Source organism: Eretmochelys imbricata, chromosome 15 (assembly GCF_965152235.1).
Source record: "Eretmochelys imbricata isolate rEreImb1 chromosome 15, rEreImb1.hap1, whole genome shotgun sequence".
NCBI lineage: Eukaryota > Metazoa > Chordata > Testudines > Cheloniidae > Eretmochelys > Eretmochelys imbricata.
This window is the reverse complement of record NC_135586.1, coordinates 22,826,095-22,846,702: the sequence shown is the minus strand read 5'-3', so window position 1 is coordinate 22,846,702 and position 20,608 is coordinate 22,826,095. Positions and strand designations below refer to the sequence as shown.

Here is a 20,608-nt window from a genome sequence, read left to right as displayed (position 1 = left end):
AGGCCCAAGCTACATAAAGGAAGGATTAACCCATTCATGGGGCTGCTCGTTCTACGCTAAAGCTGTTACGAACTTGTAACCACAGAAAAACCCCTTGGTGGGGTTTGAAGGACTGATGCCTACCAGAGCCCCTGCTGGAGTTGGAAGGGTGATCTCTGGTAAACTGATCAGCGTGTGTTTAGCATCTTTTCTTAGATGTTTTCTCTGTAATACTTTCCCCTGAAGAATAAATGCATTGGTTAGAAAGAGCTGTGATGTGACTTGCAACTGAGAGCAGTTGCACTGCCTCGGAAAAGAAAGCAAACCACAGATGCTGACCTGGTCAGGCAGCCTGGCTTACTGGGAATATCACAGTGTAAGCAGGAAGTAGTGCAGCCTGGAAAACCCCCGTCGGGAGGGAGACGTGGGTCTCTGCCCAAGAGAGGCGCCAAAAGCCTGAGAGGAGCTGCCCTTGCTGGACCACATCGGGGAAGTAGAGGTGTAGTTGTGGCATAGTGCATACCAATAAGTCTGATTTTTTAAATTAAAGTCACATGAAAAAATAATTGAAGTCCTGATCCTGCAATGAGGTCTCCTGGAGCACACCGCTATACCTGCACAGAGCCTCATTGAAGTCAACGGGCCTCGGCACAAAACTTATTGCAGGATCTAGCCCTTAGGAATGATATTACCTGTAACATATTCTTTGCCACATGCAGAGACCTCTGCAATTATAATTATGTAGCAAACTGTAACTAAGTCAAAACCAATTAAAGATGTACGTGAAGGGTTTTATTTGGTTATTTCTATTCCATTGTTAGACAGGAAGACTTCGAATTTTGATGCATCATATAATTGAATTTTAGCAATACAGTCTTGATATTGTACATCAAAGGAATCATTTGTTGTGTTCCCTTTCTGCAAATTCAGATGTTAATAGAGTAGCTTCACTTCAAAGAAGCCATGAGCTAGACATCAAGGATTTAAAGATAGCTGCAGGCGTCTGTATCTCATGGTGTAGCACACTTTTCCCTTCTCCTGTCTCTGCAGTTCAGTTTGTCAGGGCTGCAGAATCCTATTGATTGGGTGTTTTTAAAAATACACAACAAGGGAGGAAAAGCAAATGATCTGTCATTAATGAGGAGTCACTAATTAAGATTTGCCTCTTCTAGAAGACTGTAAACTGAGAAATGGTAATTGATTCTGGGAGAACTGTAGATTCAGAACACTGAGTTTTCTTTCCCAAAAGGCTCTCAGCTCTTGGTTGTAAGTTACACTGGTTGCAAAAACTAAAGGTTTGAATTCAGTACATAAGTTTCCCAATTGAAAAGAGAATTAAAAGACGTAAAAGTTTGATGATGCACTCAGAGCTTTGCAGAAATCAGTGGGTTGATTAGGGCGGGGCGGGGTGGGGGGGGGAGACTCTAACTGGACGTTGGCTTTAGCAGGGAGTGTGGTCCTGTGGTTAGAGCAGGGGATTAAATGTCAGGACTCCTGGATTCTCTTTTCAGCAAAGCCACTCACTGACTTGCACTGTGGCCTTGTGCAAGTCTGTATCCCAGTTCACTCATCTAAAAAGTGTCTATAATCAGAACCTCTTTGTCTGCAATGTGTCATAGGTGCCTGAGAGTTAGATTTGCAAAGAAAAGGCCCAGCGCTTTCATTAATTGCATGAGTATCCCAGTTAGCTGAAGACTCTGGAAACCGCTAGTTCACACTGGGCGTGCTCAGAAGCTTAAGTACCAGATCCAGCAAAGCACTTGAGGGTTCTACTCACATGCGTAAAGTTATGTAAATACGTACGCTCTGTCTTGGTCGAGGCCCTAACACAGCAACTCCTGTGCTAACATTACATTGTCTCATTTGCATAGCCCTGCCCACACTCTAGCTTGGTATCTGTCCTTCCACAGTATTGCCAGCCCCAAGTGTTCAAAAACCATGAGTCAAGTCCACCCAAAATCCTGAGACTGGTGTGTGTGTGTGTGTGAGTGTGTGTGTGTATAAAATGCCAATGGATATTTTTATTTGCCTTCCGTTTTTTGAGCTTTTGGGTTTGTATTGTCAAGCCTTCCTCCTGAGGGCTAGACACTTAACTTTCCTTACCAAAAAAAACAAAACAAAACAAAAAAGATGCTCGCATAATCATATGACTCCAGGGGTTGGAGTTTTAAGAAAAATCATAACAGTCTTGATAAAATTGCAAGAATTGGCAACACCATTCATGTTATTTACTGCAGGTATCTTATAAAAATCCACTATCTTTGTTTCACACCCTTCTTCCATTCTCATCCTTCCTAAAGACTCACTGAAACCCACAAACACTAATCCACAGTGATCAAGCTGTCCAAGCCAACATAATCTGAGATGGGGACTGAACAATGTTAATGCTCTCCTCTAGGTCTTCCTATGGGTGTTGTCTTATCTGTGTTTGTCTTAAGGACTGTAAACTCTTCAGGGCAGGTACTGACCTTTATTTTTGTGTCTTGTACAGTGCTGGCCACTTAGCAAAGATTTAGAACATACTTGACTGGGTGGTTGTGTGTCTATATGGATTAATGTCCATAAGAAACGTTGATATCCTTTGCTAAAAAGGCACACTGCAGACATATCTTTTCCATACTGTTGTTCCGGTCAGAAAAGTTATTGTAAATATGGCATGTTTTACAAATAGATCAGTTTTCTAGGTTCACTCTGAGTCTCCTCTCTGACCGTACTGCCTAGAATAAGATTTTAATTACTCTTTTCTCCTCTCGGCACTCCAGATCTAGTATAGCTATGGGAGGGTGAGCTGGGTTCTATTCTAGATCCACATTTGGTGTTGGACGGTATTCAACAAGGGGCTACCTTTCTTGAATTTCCCATCCCTTTTACAGTCATACTGTGAGATAGGAAGGAAAAGCCCAAATGGTTATAAACTGACAGGCAGAGTAGAGCGGGCTTGTTATCTGTTCAATATGTAACACCGTAATCAAGTGAGAGAAAACAATGGGCCAAGATTCAAACAACAAGCATCGTATGCACTTACCCCTGGGTTGAACTTGCATCAGTGTGCTCATCAGAGATGATACAAACTCCTTTCCTTAGAAACCTTTCCTCAATCATTTTTAAGTGTGTGCTAAGAATTCAAATACTGAATATCAGTTCCCCACCCCCTCATATACACAAGGTCTGTGACTGTGGAGTGTCAAAGAACCCAGTTGGCTGAAAGCTAGATGTATAATTTATGTTTAATCACGGGATTATGTAGATAAACAGAATCTGCCGCCTAACAGCATCAGTTTGTTAATCAGTTGTAATCGCAGTAGCATTAATAACGCGAATCTGCAAGCATCGTGTCAAGCAGGCTCACAAGTCAGCGTAACAATTGTCTGCAGTGCAGTGAGATCCTGTGCATCATTTTAACTACAGTGCCATGGAAATTTATGATGTATAATTTAGTACTCATCAGAAAAATATTTATGGTATTTGAAACTAGCACGTGTGCAGCGGGCCTTTTTTGTGTCTCTCCTATCTCCACCTTCCTCCCTTGTAACTACTGTATATTGTGAGAGTGGTGTTGCTAATCAGGGCATCATATGTAAGGAATAATGGAAGCACAGCACTGCCCCTAGATTTTCTCTACATTTCCTGCATCTCCACCCATTCAAGTGCTTCTCAGCAACGCATAGATGCTTGCTTCTTTCTTCCCTTTACCATAGTTCAAATACTTTCCTAGTCCTAAGGTCGTTCTACGTGAAGGCCCTTCTCCCACAAAGTCTTGCAAGGAGCTTTCCTTCTAAATGAAAACACCACCAGTGTGTCTGTGTACCCTCCCCAGGCATGCAACACACCGTTTTCAAATTCAAGACTGTCTGTGTGCAGGGAGAAACCTTAATTGCTAAGCTATGATTAACATCATGCTATGTAGTTCCACTTATAGAATTTTCAGACTGTAAACAGGACCATTCTCATGACCTTAGGCTCCAGTGGATTTCTCTTGATAACACCATCTAATCGGATTTAGAGTTTAATTAAACAGCTGTCACTTTGCTTCCTCATTCTGCCGCGATTTAATGTTGAATTAGTTCCTAAATTAGTCAAGCCTGAATGCCTGCCTTCTTACAACTGAGAGGTTGGGTGAACACAGGGATTGCTCTTCAGCTAAATCCAAGCAACAAAGGGCCCTATTCTCTACTCTGGTCTTTGCACAGAGATCCCACAGGCATCAGTGGAATTTCTAGGATTGGAACAAAGGTGTCAGATTCCTGGAGAGTTTACTATATTGGTGCCTACCCTTGAGGAATATGCTCAAATATGAGCACAGGCAGATCTCTCTCCTCTGGCTATAACACATCAGCTTCATGTTTTGTTTTGTTTTTCCCCTTTCTAAGAAAGCATATCTTTTTCCTGAATACCAGCTCTCCTGAATTTCCTGTGAGACTCAACACTAGGGCCCGAGGTGGGAGGAAAAATTCTGATCTAAGTTACCTCAAATGCAGTTAGTTGAGAGTTACACTGGTGTAACTTATATCAGGATCTGCCCAAAGGTCTCTGCTAGTCTGTATTCTGTCGGTAGCATTGGCTTGGAGTCTAAAAACCTCACACATTATTGAAAAGCTGAGAATTTAGACTTGCCATACTATCTGTAATATTTACATCCAATTCTTTATTCCAGCCCTCGTTCACTCCGCTTCCCACATACTCCAGTGTAAATGTTGGGACTTGATTCGGATCTCACACTGTTTTAATACCATTGTGACACCAACGAAGTAACTGCTGATTTACCCCTGTGCAAATGAGATCTGAATCGGGGCCCAGATCCTCAGAGGTATTTAGGCACCAGGTCAGGGTGCATGTGCCTAGCATCTGAATTCCTGCCTCTTCATTATTTGCACACACACACAAAGGCTCATTGACTTCCAAGGGAGTTTTGTCTACGCAAAGAAGGCGGGAGGGTGAGTAAACCTTCCTTCCAGTTGTTCTTGTGTGGTATAATGTACCATTTCCAGCCTTTGGGCTTCTTAATTGTATCATCCTTCAGCTAAACAAAGGAGACAAACGAATCTGAGTCTTCTCTCTGCCCTAACGTGATTGGTTGCACTTGAGTCACAACTAATTAAGTGCTTGGCTAAAAGAGGGAAGACAGCTGTCTAGGTGTCCTATCTGCTTCGTCTGTCTCTGTGGGGGGCCATTACAATGGATGTTGCACAAGTCCTAAAGATTCCATAACATACTTGTCTGTAACGATCAGTAAATAGGCCTTTTTTCCCTATTTCCTTGCATCACTATGACCTCAGGCTGTATTCTGAGGTCATGGATGTGACTTCAGGATTCTATAGAAGGAGATATCATTCTATGCCTTTTCTGCCTCTTGGGGCAGAGTCAGATGGTTTGGTCCTTTTTTAAAGGTGTTGGGTGTCCAGAGAGCAAAAAACACCTGGAGTTTGACCTAGAAAGTTGTATGATACATTTTTCAGGCTGGGAATGGGCAGATCTTTTGTGGATAATAAAATACTAGGTTGCAGCTGAAACATAACAATTAATTTTTAAAATAATTTCTCCTGTGCCAAAGTAAATCAGCTGGTTTTATGTGCTTCTCCCAGTAAGGACATTAATCTTACCAGAGAGACAGAGTGGGTGAGGTAATATGTTTTACTGGACCAACCTCTGTTGGTGAAAGAGAAGTTGGTACCCGCCTTGTCTTTCTAACAGCCTGGGACTGACACAGCTACAACACTGCATTAATCTTATCAAGCCAGTAGAGAAACAAGCATGAAAACGTTCCTTAATATTTCTGCCTGTTGTTGAAATATGTATACACGATAATTATGTTCCCCTTCATATACTGGAAAAGTCCCATGGTGTTCATGTGTGGCAGGAAGACGTCTCCGAATCAGAAGCCTGTTGGTTTTCTGCTTCATACCAAATGACTGGCTTTGTGGTTGCATTGTTGGAATCATGCCCCATGGTGCTATCAGAGTTACAAAGCCAGCTTCAGATCTGCAAAGCCAGCTAGAAGAACTTGACACAACAACTCCAGTTAATTTCAGTGGGAACAGAACAGCTACTTCCCCTACTTCACTTTGGAAATCACAACCTGTGGTGGTTTGTTTTTTTAGGGGATCATAATACATTTATAACAACCTCATTCCAGGTTGAATATTGGTGCCTGCTCAGAATTCATCCTATTTCTTTCCTTACCTTATTTTTTACCCAGTTTACTTGGCATTAGTTTGTCCATTTTTTTTTTAATAAACAGGAAGAAAATCCAAACACAGTTCTTGCATGTTTTTGGTCCTTTCACAGCTCAAAATAGATTTGATTTAAAACCAAAAACTTTAATGGCTGTTTGCACGGAAAGTAGACTAGTTCTTGTGGGATTTTAAAAAATACAGAAAGGGAAAATGTCCAAGATATTGTAATTGTTCAAATTACCTACATCTTATATTGGTTCTCAGTCTTTCATAAGGTTTCTTAGTAACCTGTGTGTATCCACAGCATAGCATGCAATGTAAAAGCATATTGCTTTTTTAAAAAGTTCTCTATCCCTCTTCAAAGTGTAAGTAGGTAGCATTATTATGGCAGATATCAAACGTAGTGACAGTTGTTTCTAATGTCACCCAACGTGATCTCAAAGGTCCAACTTCCGCTCCACCATTAACTTGTACTGATGAATAACTCAGGCTGCTGCAATAATAAGACGCAATCTGGTGGAGTTTGGAAACTCAATTTCCAGGCTTTGATGGATTTTGAATCAGACCCTGAGAGCTCTTTAAACACACTGCTAAATTAGACCATTATAAAACACTTTTCTCTGCTGAGTGGCCAATCTTTTTATTTCAGCCATGTTTGTTTCTCTCTCTCTCTCTCAGGTTTTGTTCAGCTTTTTGAGGGACCTTTGTATCCACATCTTCCTTGTCTTTTTTTTTTTTTTTTTTTTTTTTTTACAGTTTGCTGCCTGAACGCCTGTGCACCGAAGTGTGGATTGTGGGCCCAATTCTGTTACACAAACAGGCCTTTCCTTGACTAAAAGGGCCATAAAGGGGATGGAAACATGCCCCTGGGAATACTCCCTGTGCAGGGGTCTTCTCTCCTGGCATATGGTTGGCTAATGGTTCTGCACCAGCCCTACTCCTGGCCCCCAGCATAGAAGGTGTGTTGTGAGGAAGACTAGGAGGTGGGACAAAGGTGGGGAGGAGGCATGGCCAGAATACGCAGTGCTACCACTATTCTCCGCTTCCCCTGGTCCGTCGTGAACTGTGGGAAGCAGAACTTAAGTTAGTGCTCTGACTGATACTGCGGCAAGCCCTTAACGGCCTCAGAATACAGGGCGTACAAAGGTGTCTGCAAGCTACCTTTGCCCCTTCTCCTCCACTCCAGCTCCAAGCACATGGGCAAAAGAAGTAAGAATCATGCCCCGTCTTTTGCAACAACTCCTGCATAGCACATTACGCTTGGAGGCCGAAGGATGGGAGTGACTGCAGCTTTTAATTTGCTTAAGCAGTATGTGGTAATTTAGTCACATATGATACTTAAACAGTTCCTGTACTGTACGGCAGTGATGAGTCGTGACTGATTTAATTGGAGATGAAGTGTGAAAGGTTTCCATCCTTGTTTTGATGGACCAGATGCCATGGTACCATAGCTACTGATTCCCTGCTAATGTCAAGGATCTCTAATCATACTAATGGTATTAGCTATTAGTGAATCTGTCTCATACATTTCTATTTCCTTTGTGCACATCATGCACTGAGTGTTCCTGAAGCTAATGCTGGCCCATGGAAAAAAAAAATCTTAAAACTTCAGTGAGCCTTTATCATGACAAACTGCGTCCTTGATTTTTGATATTTTTTCTTGCAGATGCAGCCCCTGAAGTAATTAATCAAACTAAAGCCGTTCAAATGGATTCAGTTTCCCTTAATGAAACCATTAGCGGACGGCAGGAGAGTGAGGGGGGAAATTCAGCAGGTTTTCTAACCTTTGTGATAGTATCTCTACGATGGTCCCACTTATGCATCATATCCCTCTATAATGATCCACTGGAAAGAGAGAAACCGATATGATGGATTGTTAAACACCTGGCATGTCAACTCTGTGCTATATAACAGAGAAAATAGGACTGTCATTTGTATTGGCTGTCTAGGCTTTTGCCTTCTAAAGTCACAACTCATTTTCTTTTGCCCAGTAAAGTGGAAGCATCTGATTTGGGGGTGGGTGAACCAGAAGAGGCTTGGGCAGGGCTTAAATGCTCAAAGAGTATTTCCAGGGGCTCGGGGCTTTAGCCCTGCGGGTTTAAACATATTTACTAAAGCTCTGCTCCAGATTGCTCCAGCTGAATTTAAGCCATGGGCTTGGGTCTGGTGAAGGCAGGAGACCAGATTTGAGGGATGTAATGGCATCATCTGTTATGGCAAATCCATTGTTTTGGTCCAGGATCAGAGTTTAGCTGCAATGTGAAGCAAGCCCCTGATCTTAGTAAAGCTGATGCTGTTCTATCACACTTTCAGCATTTTCACCATTATCCTGTTGTGGTACCAATTTAGATGAGCAGCTGGCTTTCTCCTCCTTGTGATATAGGGTTAGAGTCCTAGGGCTCAGGGATCTTAGATTTGTCATCAAGGGCAGATCAATAGCTTGTGGTCTTATCCACTGAACGCCATTGACACCCTCACCTCCAACTTCCTATTTCTTGTTGTTCATTTTATCTTATTCTACTGATTACCCACTACTGCATGCTTGAACAGGACTGAATTCGGCCCTGGAGTAAGCTCTAATGATTCCCATTCAAATCATTGTGAGTTACACCCAGTTATAGGCAGTTCTAGGCTTATGTTACACGTGCTTCATCTCATCATATGTTCACACCTCTTCTTGTTTTGTTGGTTTGTTCCAATGGCTTGGCATTTGGTAGGCGACCATTGGATGAAAACATTGATAAACCCAAGCCACCACGGTGTGTTGAATGCTTGAAACTGCTTCTGTTTATGAGAGGTCTCTTATTCTGAGCCTGTCCCTTTACATTAGATTTCTCCATCAGTAATTCACTGTAGTAGTTAAAGACAAACTTGATCAGAATAAAATCATTTCAAAGCAGACCGGCGATAGCCTGAAAAGATGCTCTGTCACTTCCACAAGCTCTCTCACCCCTCGTTCACCCTCACGTCCTTCGTTCGCACAGTTTAACATTCTCAGGCACAAAAAATAAGTAAAGGCGTTAAGAGACTGAGGCAAAAGACTCATTTCCAAGGACATACGATGCTAGCAATATCAAAAGAGACAGCAAAAGATGTAGTGCCTTTGGGTTTTGAAGTAGCTGGTTGGGTTATTCTATGTACATGGAGTTAGAATCCCACAGGAGGAAGGTGATTTTTTAAAATTATTATTGCTTATTAAACTATTAGAGAATTTTCTGAGGGCTTCCCTTCTTTTGTTTGTGTGTGTGCTTAAATGTCTGGCTGTCCAAAAGTGCCAATATATGGAACATGCTATGGGGCAAGATTTTCAAAAGTTAGGGTCTTAAGGCCGCGTGTTTAACAAAAGTGGCCTGATTTTCAAAAGTGCTGAGTACCCCTCAGAATCAGTGGGATATGGTGGGTGCTCTCTCCCTGTGAAATCAGGCTTCAGAAATCTAGGTGCCTAAGTAGGGACTGAGATACATAACTTCCAGTCCCTATTTTGGGAAATTTTGGACTTGCTTTACAATGTGGGATAAACGTGTGTACATAAATGCCTTAGGATCTGTGTAGGTTTCTTACTTGTCCAGAAGTGTCAACATTCCTTCTTCTTTTATATTATAAACAAATGCATTGTCCTCTTTAAAAAAAAAAAAAAAAGAAAGAAAGAAAGAAAGAAAAAGAGGAAGAGGTGAACCTCAGAGTAAAATATCGTAAAACTGTCTTAAAAAACAGTATGGATTTTAAACCAGTTAAACCTGAGCTGAAAATAAAACATTGACTAGAGCATCAGGGCCCAATCTTGCTGCTTTTGATAGCAATGGCAAAAATCCTGTTGACCTGCATGCTGCAAGAATGGCCCTGGTGCTTTTGCTGACTTTGACTCACTTTGTAGGGCTGGAAGTTAAAAGGCTGCATAAAGACTTGAAATTCTACCTAGAAGTCAGACTTGGAATGAAATCACTTGAAAAATGAAACTGCTGTTAGCTGTGTTGAAGGTGGATTAAAAGGTTTTTCCCCTTCAGATCTGATTTCAGGCTTTCAGGTTTCCTTCTGATTTTCCCTGTGGTTCACTAATGCCTGCTGGATTCCTTACATTGTTTTACAGCTTAGTGTCTTCGGCCATATCAAAAGAAACATAATCCTCCCGAAAAGTTCAGGTCCAGATAGTAGACCCCATCTCTTCAAAGGGCCTGCATCCAAATACCACCATCCTGAACTGTGTTTCTGGTCCATCTCAATAAACAGTCCTGAAGTCCAGTTTTGTCAAGTAAATAGTGGGTCTCATGTCTAGCAGTAAGCATTTGGACCCTTAATTAGCTTGCCTGTAATATGGGTAGAAAGTGGAAGATGCCTGAAAGCGGAGCCTTTCTGGGGTGAATTAAACTGCAAAGATTTTGTTTTATATATTAGAGCGTACAGTTAAGGTCAATGGGCTGTCAATGTGCATACAAGAGTTTGTCTAATGCAGAGAATATAAGTTTGGATTTACTACATTTGAATAGGTTGCTTCTAGTTGGAGAGAATGATGTCAGATCATCAGCTGGTGATAACTAGCTTGTCTCCATTGACTTCACACCAGCTGAAAAGCGGGCTCTGGGTTCTTAGGAATCTCTCTAACCCTCCCTGTGGTTTCATCCTAGAAACTTTTTAACAGTGCTGTGCTTGGCTTTGTGTGCAGGACACAGAAATTCTGAACACTGCGATTCTCACGGGGAAGACGGTTGCAGTGCCCATCAAAGTGGTTTCCATTGAGGAGAACAGCGCCGTGACGGACATCTCTGAATCAGTGGAGTGCAAGTCCTCTGATGAGGATGTTGTCAAAGTAAGTTCCCCTCATGTGCTTGCTTCCCAGTTCTTCCTGCCTTTCTATACAGAAATGGGGAAGGGGAAGCAGAGCCGCGAACTGACCAATAAACCTGGCACTGTGAGTTAGTTGTTTCCAGGCTTCAGATGGATAATAAGGTGGTTTGTAAAGGCACAAAAGGGAGCTAGGTACCTCAGTGAAGACACTGTTGGCTTTCAATGGAAATTGAGCATCTGACTCCCATTTGTGCCTTCGAAAATCTCTCCCCTTCAGGTACGTCTACACTGCAAAAAAACGGCCTATGGCACCAAGTCTCAGAGCCTGGGTCAACCGACTGAGCTCACAGCCCAGGGTCTGAAACCCTCTCCCCCAGCCTAACCCCAAACATCGACGTGCTATTGTTTGCCCCGTACATTGAGCCCTGCTCGGCAGTCAATTGACCCAGGCTCTGAGATGCGCTGCCGTGGATCTTTTTTATTGCAAGGTAGCAAGAGATACAATAGTAACATCTTAGTAACAGCCTCACATAATTGTGTTGGTGTGTGAACCCTTTCGTTGGTATGTGAATTCCTGGGTTGGTATGTTAGCTCCTTTACCCTTGTACAGCGAGCAAACGCAAGGCCTGTACACCATTTTTAAGTCCCATGTAAGCCCTCAAAATAGGGCTTAAGTAGTGCATGGTTCTTGTACAGGGGTGAATTTATCGTCAGTGCATAAATTGTAAACTTCTTGGAACAGGGATTGTCATCTACTATATGATTGTCTAGCATCAAGCTCCAGCAGCCCAACCTTTAAGCACTACTGCAGTATAAATGTTATGTAATAATATGGCATTGACCCCATTAGGCCTACAATATGCATCTAGCAAGCATATTGCAGCCACAGGGATGTATAGTGCAACAGATTGATTCAGATCATTGGTGCCTTATTAAAGCAGCAGAACCCCTGGGTACTGGCAGCTTCCTACACTCAAGAGCTCACAATGATGCACGGCGGTGGGATTCGTGTAGGAGTCTTTATTACAGCCACCTAAACGCTGCCCCCGATTAACTTATTGTGATTACCTTCGTTAGAGTGAGTATAAAATGAGTTAATTCTTTAATGAATAATCATGGACACAGTTTGCCATCTTCAAACCAAGGAGGCAGAGAGAAAGAGAGACCAGGTGGGCTTGGAAACTTCGTCACTCTTTTTGAAATAATGAACTGAGGACAGCAGCAAGAGGCCTTTATGCAGATGTTCTTGTGCCTCCAATGGATCCCCAGGATCTGTATAGCTCTTTAAGGGATCCAGTGGGCTTGGGGGAAGAAGGCTGTTGCCTGTAGAAGAAACAGAATCACACAGAAGTCGTTATTCATCCTCACCGGATGATGTACATATTTGCAATGACAGTAGAGTGACTGCCAAAAATATATTAAAAACCCAGAGTAATTATTTGATGTGTTGAAGAAAATATTTGATCAAAAATTGAAAGAAATAACAAACCCTCTTACCAAAAGAGAGCCCCCTTCAAACAGTTTAATATCAGTGTTTCTTGAGCTATTCTCAAAGCATTTGATGATCTGGAAAGGACAAAGTTGTCTTGAAGTGTTATGACCTATTAGCATTTCGAGCTCTACTCTTGGGCCTGGTCTACATCTAAAACTTGGGTCACCCTATGTCACTCGGGAATGTGAAAAATTAGCTGCCCTAGGTTGATGGACCTAGCTACTACTTCTCAAGGGGGTGGATTTACTACAGTGTGGAAAAGCCTCTTATGTCACTATAGTTAAGTGTCTGTGTCACAGCGGTAGCATTTGTAGTGAAGACTTTTCCCAAAGACTTTTGTCTCTATAACAAAGATTTTTCAAGGGGAGGCTTTTTGCATTTGTTCAGTTTTTTAGGTGGGTTCTAAAAGCCCATCTTTCTAACCATTCTGAGGTTAAAGTGAAATAAAAAACTGGCAACTAGTGCTCAAATGTTCATTGGAGTTGAATGGAGGAATTTTTGAGATGTAATTTCTTCCTCTGAAAAAATGTTCTGAAATGATTTAGATTAGTAAAGAAGCTGTCGTTGTTACTTTCAGAAAAATATGCAGTGCACCCGAGGGGATGCACCTATCACATGCAAATGTTAACTGCTATAAATAGCAGGAACATAGGACTGGAAGGGATCTCCTGGGTCATCGAGTCCAGTCCCCTGCTATCACAGACAGCCCTCTTATATAATCCCATTCATAAATTTATCAAGCTCCATTTTACAACTAGTTAGGTTGTTTTTTCCCAGTACTCTTATTGAATGGCTGTTCCAGAGCCTCACTCCTCTGATGGTTAGAATCCTTCTTCTACTTTTCACCCCAAATTTTTTCACAGCCAGTTTATTCTTGTGCCAACATTGTCTTTTAGTTCAAATAACTCTTCTCTCTGATGTGTTTATACTGAGCAACCATATCCCTTCTCTGCCTTCACTTTCCTAGACTCTTTTAACCTACTCTCGTAAGGTAGGCTTTCCATTCCCCGATCATTCTAGAGCTCTTCTGTGCACCTGTTCCAGTGTGAATTCATATTTCTTGAACACGAGCGACCAGAATTATACAGTGTATTCCATATGAGAGCTCCTCAGTGCCTTGAATAATGACATTAATGATTCCCTCTCTCTACTGGAAATATCTTGCCTGATACATTCTAGGACCACATTTGCCTTTTTCACGGTAGCACCACATTGGTAGCTCGTAGTCATTCTGCGATAGACCTGGCTGAATTGGTCGTTCTCCTCCTCTGTCATTTCCAACTGATGAGCCCCCAGTTTGTAGCAGAAATTCGTGTTATTAGTCCCTAAGTGTGTGACTTTGCCCTTTGTACAGACCATTTCTGTTACTCCCATCTTCAAGGCCCTGCATAATTTTTCATTTCCCCATGTCTGGAGGATACCTCCCAACTTTGTGTCATCAGCAAATTCCATTAGCAGTACCAAGACCAATCCCTGAGGAACTCTACTACAGACTGAACCTCTCTAGTCCGGCACCCTCGGGACCTAACCAGTGCCGAACCAGAGAATTTGCCGAACCACGGGAAGTCAATATTGTAGCGAGCGGGTCTCTTTTTATTTTTATCTCACCGAGGCAAATAAACGGAACAACGCTTGCAACGCCACCTAGACAAGGCTTACTGGCTCTCTTCATAACAAAGTGTTAATGTTGTTGCACAATTTTACTGTATTGGCACAAGCAAATAAGTAGATAAAGCATAAAAACCATAAAATAAAACCATGGCGGACCACAGATGTTGCCGGACCAGAGAGTGCGGACTACAGTAATCTCCCTTAAGCTTAATAGTTCTCCTTTTAGCTCAACACATTGTCATCTCCCTTTTAACCAGTTCCTCCTCCATCTTACAGTTCCTGTACTAATCCCCATCATCTCCATCTTTAATAATACAGCTAGTTTTTAAAACATTGCAGCGAAAAATTATGAAGAAAAAGTTTTTCATCTAAAACTTTTCATTTAAAACGCTCCAGCTTTCATTGGCAATTCTGAAGAATTGTGTTCTACTTGATATCAAACTTTTCACTTTGATTCAGTTTTCAAAAACACCAACCCAAAATGAAAAATGCAGTTGAAAACTGAATGAAAATATTTTGAAATTTCCCATCAATTCTCTAACGAATAAATCATTGACAGCATCGTTTTCCTGTGAAAAATTTCATTTTGGATTTTTCATCAAGCACAGTCTTTCAGTTGAAAAATTTCGCTCTAATAAATAACAGACTCCCGTGGTTACTGGTAAAGAAAAGTGGTGTTTTCGGTAAGGGTGGTGTGCGTGTGTGCACAGTTCGTACTGAATGGAAATTTCTTGGTTTTCTGAGGAACTCTGTATTGTTTTAAATTCTATCCTATTTTGGGGTGATGGGGGAAGGGAGCCATCCAAGTAAAGGTCAACCCTATGAACAGCCACTCCCCTATGCTGATTGTCTGTTTGCTCCAACCCCTCCCACCCTCTCCCTTCCTTTGTCTTTCCAGCTCACCACCCTAACATAACCCCATGGAAAGGATTTAAATAACAAAGATAAAATAAAATACAATTATAGAACTAACCTGGCTTTTGCAGCCATCATGTTGTTTGCTCTTGTATGTTCTTTCCCTTTCCCCTACCCTTCGTCTGACTAGCCTATTTAGATTGTAAGCTCTTCAGGGCAGGGCCTGTCACTTGCTCTGTTTGTACAGTATCTGCACAAGGCGAGCACGTTCAGCTGGACCCATTGGCACTATTGTAATAAACATGATCAATAAAAGAGGCATTCACGTCTATAGTCGAGTCTCTAAAGCGAACTAAGAACTATTTGGCTATAAAAACATTTGCGGGGCAGTAGAGGATTGACAAGAGCTGTATGAAACTCAGAGATTTCACCCTGTTGGAGTTCATACCAAACATTTTTCATGTGGCTTCAGTCCATAAGGAATTTGCATTAAGCTTTGCATTCAAACAGCCTTACAATGGAAGCTGCAGGTGATCAGCACGTCTCAGGATTTGGCCCATGATAATTAGTCGCCAGGCAATTAAATGGCCACTCGTATGATTCAAGCAAAGAGCAAGTAGGTGATATTTCTTCCCTGTGATTTCAAGCGCCATCAGAGAAAAGCCCATTTGCATTCATTTTACAATGCCCCAGGTTTGGCTGCAGTGACATGATTCCAGGTAACAGGGCACAATGGTGCTCTAAAAATAAAATGTGTCTGCAAGTAGCAGGTAATGCTTTCCCCAGTGATAAGACTTGTCTCTGGGCAGCTGAGTGTCCTGCCATGAGCTGTGCCTTTCTTTTTTTTTTACCCCTTCAGTTTCAGCTCCTGCCAACATTACAGCTCCTTTGCTCCCAAATTTACAGTTGATTTCATGAGCTATCAAAGTCCTCGAGTGCTCCAGACCTTCACACAATGGTCCCGATCTTTTAAAGGTGGACAAGAAATGTATTATGGCACTAAAAAAAAAAATCAGCCAAGTTCTACTTTGATCTATGTATCTGAAACCATTACTAATGATTCCAGCTCCCTGAACCCAGGTAGGGCGACCAGACAGCAAGCGTGAAAAAGTGGGTGGGGGGTTAATAGGAACCTATATAAGAAAAAGACCCACAAATCGGGACATCTGGTCACCATGATCCCAGGTATTTTTTAGTCTCCTGGAAACCCAGGAAGAATTTATCTGCTCTTGTGAATCCTTCCACACAGCTCATTTAGGAGCAAATCTGACTTGGCTTCAAAGGGGGTCTGCTCACAGCTTGAACAAGGGCAGGTCCACATCAGGAAGAGCTGGGTTTTGGGAGCTTGTTACTCTTTGTGTCAGTCCCGAACTAAAGAGGGTAAAGCTGACGATATTTCTCCAATCTGAGTTCATCTGTCCTTGTATTCTAGTTGTACAGCAACGGCTGTTTATTCCAGAAGCTAGTCTAAGCATTTGGTTTGGGGTTTTGTCATTCTTTGACTAGCTTTGCTAGCATTGCTAAATGAACGAAGAGTTGGTAAGATCATAGTAGTGCACTCTGTTGCTATTGTTATTTAGAACTGGTATGGCCGTAGGGCCCAAAGGCCCCATTCAGGATCAGTATTTCATTGTACTACACATGATCCCTGCCCTGAAGCGCTTACAATCTGATTTCTTTTTTCTTTTTAATTACATTTACACATTGGAGAAGGTTTCAAACCAAAACCATGGATCCAAATGTAATGAATATGGATTCACACGTACAGAACCAACAGCCATCACTGCATATTGGACCGGAGCCTTCAGCTCCAAAAGCACAAGGTTCTAAACAAAAAGAGTAACTTTAGTAGCTATTAGTAAATAGCAGGCTCTTAGTCATACTGGGACCAACCACTAGAGGGAGACATAATCACATGGACAAGGCCACTGTATTACACAAAAAGAAAAGGAGTACTTGTGGTACCTTAGAGACTAACCAATTTATTTGTGCATGAGCTTTCGTGAGCTACAGCTCACTTCATCGGATGCATACCGTGGAAACTGCAGTTAAATAAATTGGTTAGTTTCCACGGTATGCATCCGATGAAGTGAGCTGTAGGTCACGAAAGCTCATGCTCAAATAAATTGGTTAGTCTCTAAGGTGCCACAAGTACTCCTTTTCTTTTTGCGAATACAGACTAACACGGCTGTTACTCTGAAACCTGTATTACACAGTTATGTAAGAACTTTTGGAACTGGATCTGGGTTCAAAATCCAAATTTCCCAGCAGTCCCTCTGTTGTCATAATGGGCTAAAATAGATCAAAACATCTCTGAAGATCAAAACATCTCTGAACTGTTGGGAGTTGAAAATCTGTCTCAGAATTTTGGTGGTTCAGGCCCAGCCTCATTGATAACTGTTTTGCTAATAGTAAAAGTATTCATAACACTGCCGGTATTAAAGATTTCAAGCTGATTGTCATGAGAATTATTGATCACAGTATCTGCCTAAAGGCCCATTGCCTAAAGACATGTATAATTTTCTGGGAATATTGCTTACGTCAGTGGAACTACTCACAAGAGTAAAGTGACTCAGCGTGTATAAGTGTATAAATGATCAGATAGGAAAGGGCCTTCTGCAGATTTTTGCTAGTTGTAATGGAAATACAGCTTTACAAAATCAAAACCATTCTGATAAGAGACATGATCCCCTTGCTCAAATGTCTGCTCATTTGTGTATCCAGTCAGATTAAAGCAGGCTGGATGCTACATACCGTATAACCCAGCAGAGTCTCAGTCTAACAGTAAGTCAGGGAGCAATTTTCCTAAGCAGATCAGTGAATAATTGTGCACCATGGGGGTTTTTGTTAGGGAAAGCTTACTTTTAAAATTTTGTGGCTTGAGACACAGACTCAGCCACTGGGGGAAAAACTATCAACAGTATAGCATTTTGTAGAAGATATTTGGTTATTCATTTCTTTAATACAACCACCCTGGAATGATGAACTGTTTGAAAGCCTTCAGTTGCATTCTTTGGCTAACTACCAGCATGGTACCCTGCTCCACAGTATTTTCAAAGGTCATACACATTTTAAAACTCTTACTTTATTTTGTCCCATTAATTTTATAGAAGGGGATCCCGGAGACAGACACACACATTTGGGAATATGTTCCCCCTTTGATTTGCAGAGGAAACTCCTGTTAGCCCCATCCACAGGCATTTTCAGAAAGAGCTGCACAGTGCTCCTTCTTGCTAACGTCACATTCTAGTTCCCCGGCTGAGTGGCTAAACTGCAGGAAGTAGGAGACCACTGGGCCTTGAGATCTTATCCTGGAGTCAATGGCAGAGCTCCCTTTGCCATTTGAGTGGTACAGGATGAGGCCCGTACTGAGTTCCTGAATGTCTCCACATGAGCCTTGTCAGGCAACCAGATACCACGGAGATGCTGCAATAAATGTATAGATGGCCCATCACCTCATTGTCCAGATGCTAAGTGGATAGTTACCTACGTGGTACTGAATCTGTGGCTGTACCTACAGACAGCACAGTCACCTGTTAAACACTATATCTGAAGCATGGGGTTTAGACCCCATTACCTTCTGTTCCAAAACCAGACCTCTATCACTTGAGCTAAGGGAGAAGATACCTTACCTTATTACTACGTTATGGGCTGCCTCTGAGAGGGTCAGTGGGGTCACACACGCTGGAGCAAGGCTGACATTTCATCCCTTAGAGGAAAGTGGTGATGTGAAACACACTAGCCGGTATAGTATTGTGCCCTGTTAAGAGAGAAATGGGTGTCAGTGTCTGACTCTCATCGGTGGGCACATTACAGTGCTATAGAAATTCTCGGATAGCCAGATCATCAGGGAAAGGCCACAATAGGTAGCATACATCCTCCCCAACTGCCCCAGGGTTAATGTAGGGCCTGATCCTGCTCCCAGCCAAGTCAATGGGAGTTTTGCTATTAACTTAAATTAGAGCAGAATCAACCTCCTTTAAGAGACAGTTTTCTGGCCTGGAACACACCTTAGGACACAATTCTTCTCAATTCAATGGGACTGTGTTGGCATGACAAGCTAGGCAAATGATGCCAAAGTGTAAACATAAATAAATAAAGAGATGGACCCCTCAGGTACTGGTCAGGACAGAGCTACATGCTGTATTCGGGGTTTGAGCTCTTTGTCCACTTGTCAGCAACATCGAGAGGCAGGTTGCTATGAAGAACAGTGCTATCTCTGTTGTTCCAAGAGTTTCAAAAAGTCCGGTCCCATTAGAAGACTTGGCACATCATGTACGGTCAGCAGTTTCCTCTCATACCTTTAAAGTCCTGCTGCTCAGAGAAGGAAAAGAATCCTGGCTTGCACTGCATCTCAGCATGGAGACACAGGCTTCGTACGGGGCTCTGCTGCAAAGTCTTGAAGCCTGGAGGGAGTTAAAGCCGCACGTTACTATTTTAGTGCAGGTGATAGAAGAAAATAAAAACAAGTGACGGGCTGGAAAGAAGCAGGTTGTTCTGACCAGCTCTTTTCAACCAGGAAGAACACTATATTGCAATAAAACCCTCTTACAGTGAATATAATGCCATTGATTTATGAATCATCTTTTACTTAGGTCAAATAAAATTCAGTCTGGAGTTGGTTAGCTGGATGTAGTTGCTTTAGAGCTGACCAGCAGATAGATGAACCTTTGATTAACGAATGGATGAAATGTATAGTCTCGCTAACTCAAGACTATAAAACTAGGGGAACTTTGACAATGAATGGGGTTCCAGACAGCTGGTGTGGTGCTGGGAAGACTGTATTTTGAACAGTTGCCTCAATGCAATGCTTGTTGATCTCACTTCAACTGGCGAGAGTGCTGCAAAGCTCAGTGAAAGTATGAGGAAATCAGTCTAAACTTCTGGTGCTACCAGCTCTTCAAACTCTTCTGCCCTCCTGAGTTACGATTTGCTAGTTGCTACTAATCCACTGTTCAACAGGGATGGCTATATTTCCAACTGCTTCATCCCAAAGCACAGCATGGATTGTATCAGGTCCTTGATTTTTAATATTTTGTGTGTGTGTGTGTAGCTTTTTACAGGGAAAACTTAGGGTTTCAGTTGAACTGCAGTACACATTCTTAATTTGTATTTATTATTTGCATTACAGTAGCATTTGGATTCCTCAGCTGTGATCAAGGCCCCATTATGTTGACCACTGTACAGACACACAATAAGAGATGATCCCTGCTCCAGGGAATTTATAGTATAAATAGAGAAGACAGATAAAGGAAGTAGTAGTATCCCCATTTTACATATGGCATAGAGAAGTGAAATGACTTTCCCAAGTTTTGGGAGAGAGTCTGTGGCAGACTCAAGAATAGAACCCAAATTTCTGAGTCCCCAGTCAGTGCCTTGACCATGACACCATCCTTCTTCATGGAGACTTCTTCCTTCCTCTACTAATAGGGTGTGTTCTTGTGATTCAGGTGCAAATGAAAAACTCTAAAAACAAATAATAAATAACGCAGCATGGGAATCCTTCTGCTTTGCTGGTCTAAAGTGCCATTACTCTCATGCTTTTCTCCTAGCAAATCTGATGTGCCGTGTCGTATTTAGAACAGAACTGCAAATAGAAAATATTTCTTCCCTACTTTTAAGTGTCTCATAATTTAATTGAATCAATATACATCAGCACAGCAGAATGGCAGAAAACTGGGCCTTCCTGCAGACTTTCTTCTGATGCAGATCCAAA

The 20,608-nt window shown here is 42.0% G+C and overlaps 1 protein-coding gene across 1 annotated transcript in view; it reads left to right on the top strand.

Annotated features, from left to right (window-relative positions):
- TMEM132C (transmembrane protein 132C) overlaps positions 1-20,608 on the top strand; it is a 207,863-nt gene that overhangs the window by 158,574 nt on the left and 28,681 nt on the right. The window contains exon 5 of the mRNA XM_077835356.1: positions 10,813-10,956. Within this exon, the coding sequence (XP_077691482.1) occupies positions 10,813-10,956 (144 nt within the window). The remainder of the gene's footprint in view (positions 1-10,812; positions 10,957-20,608) is intronic.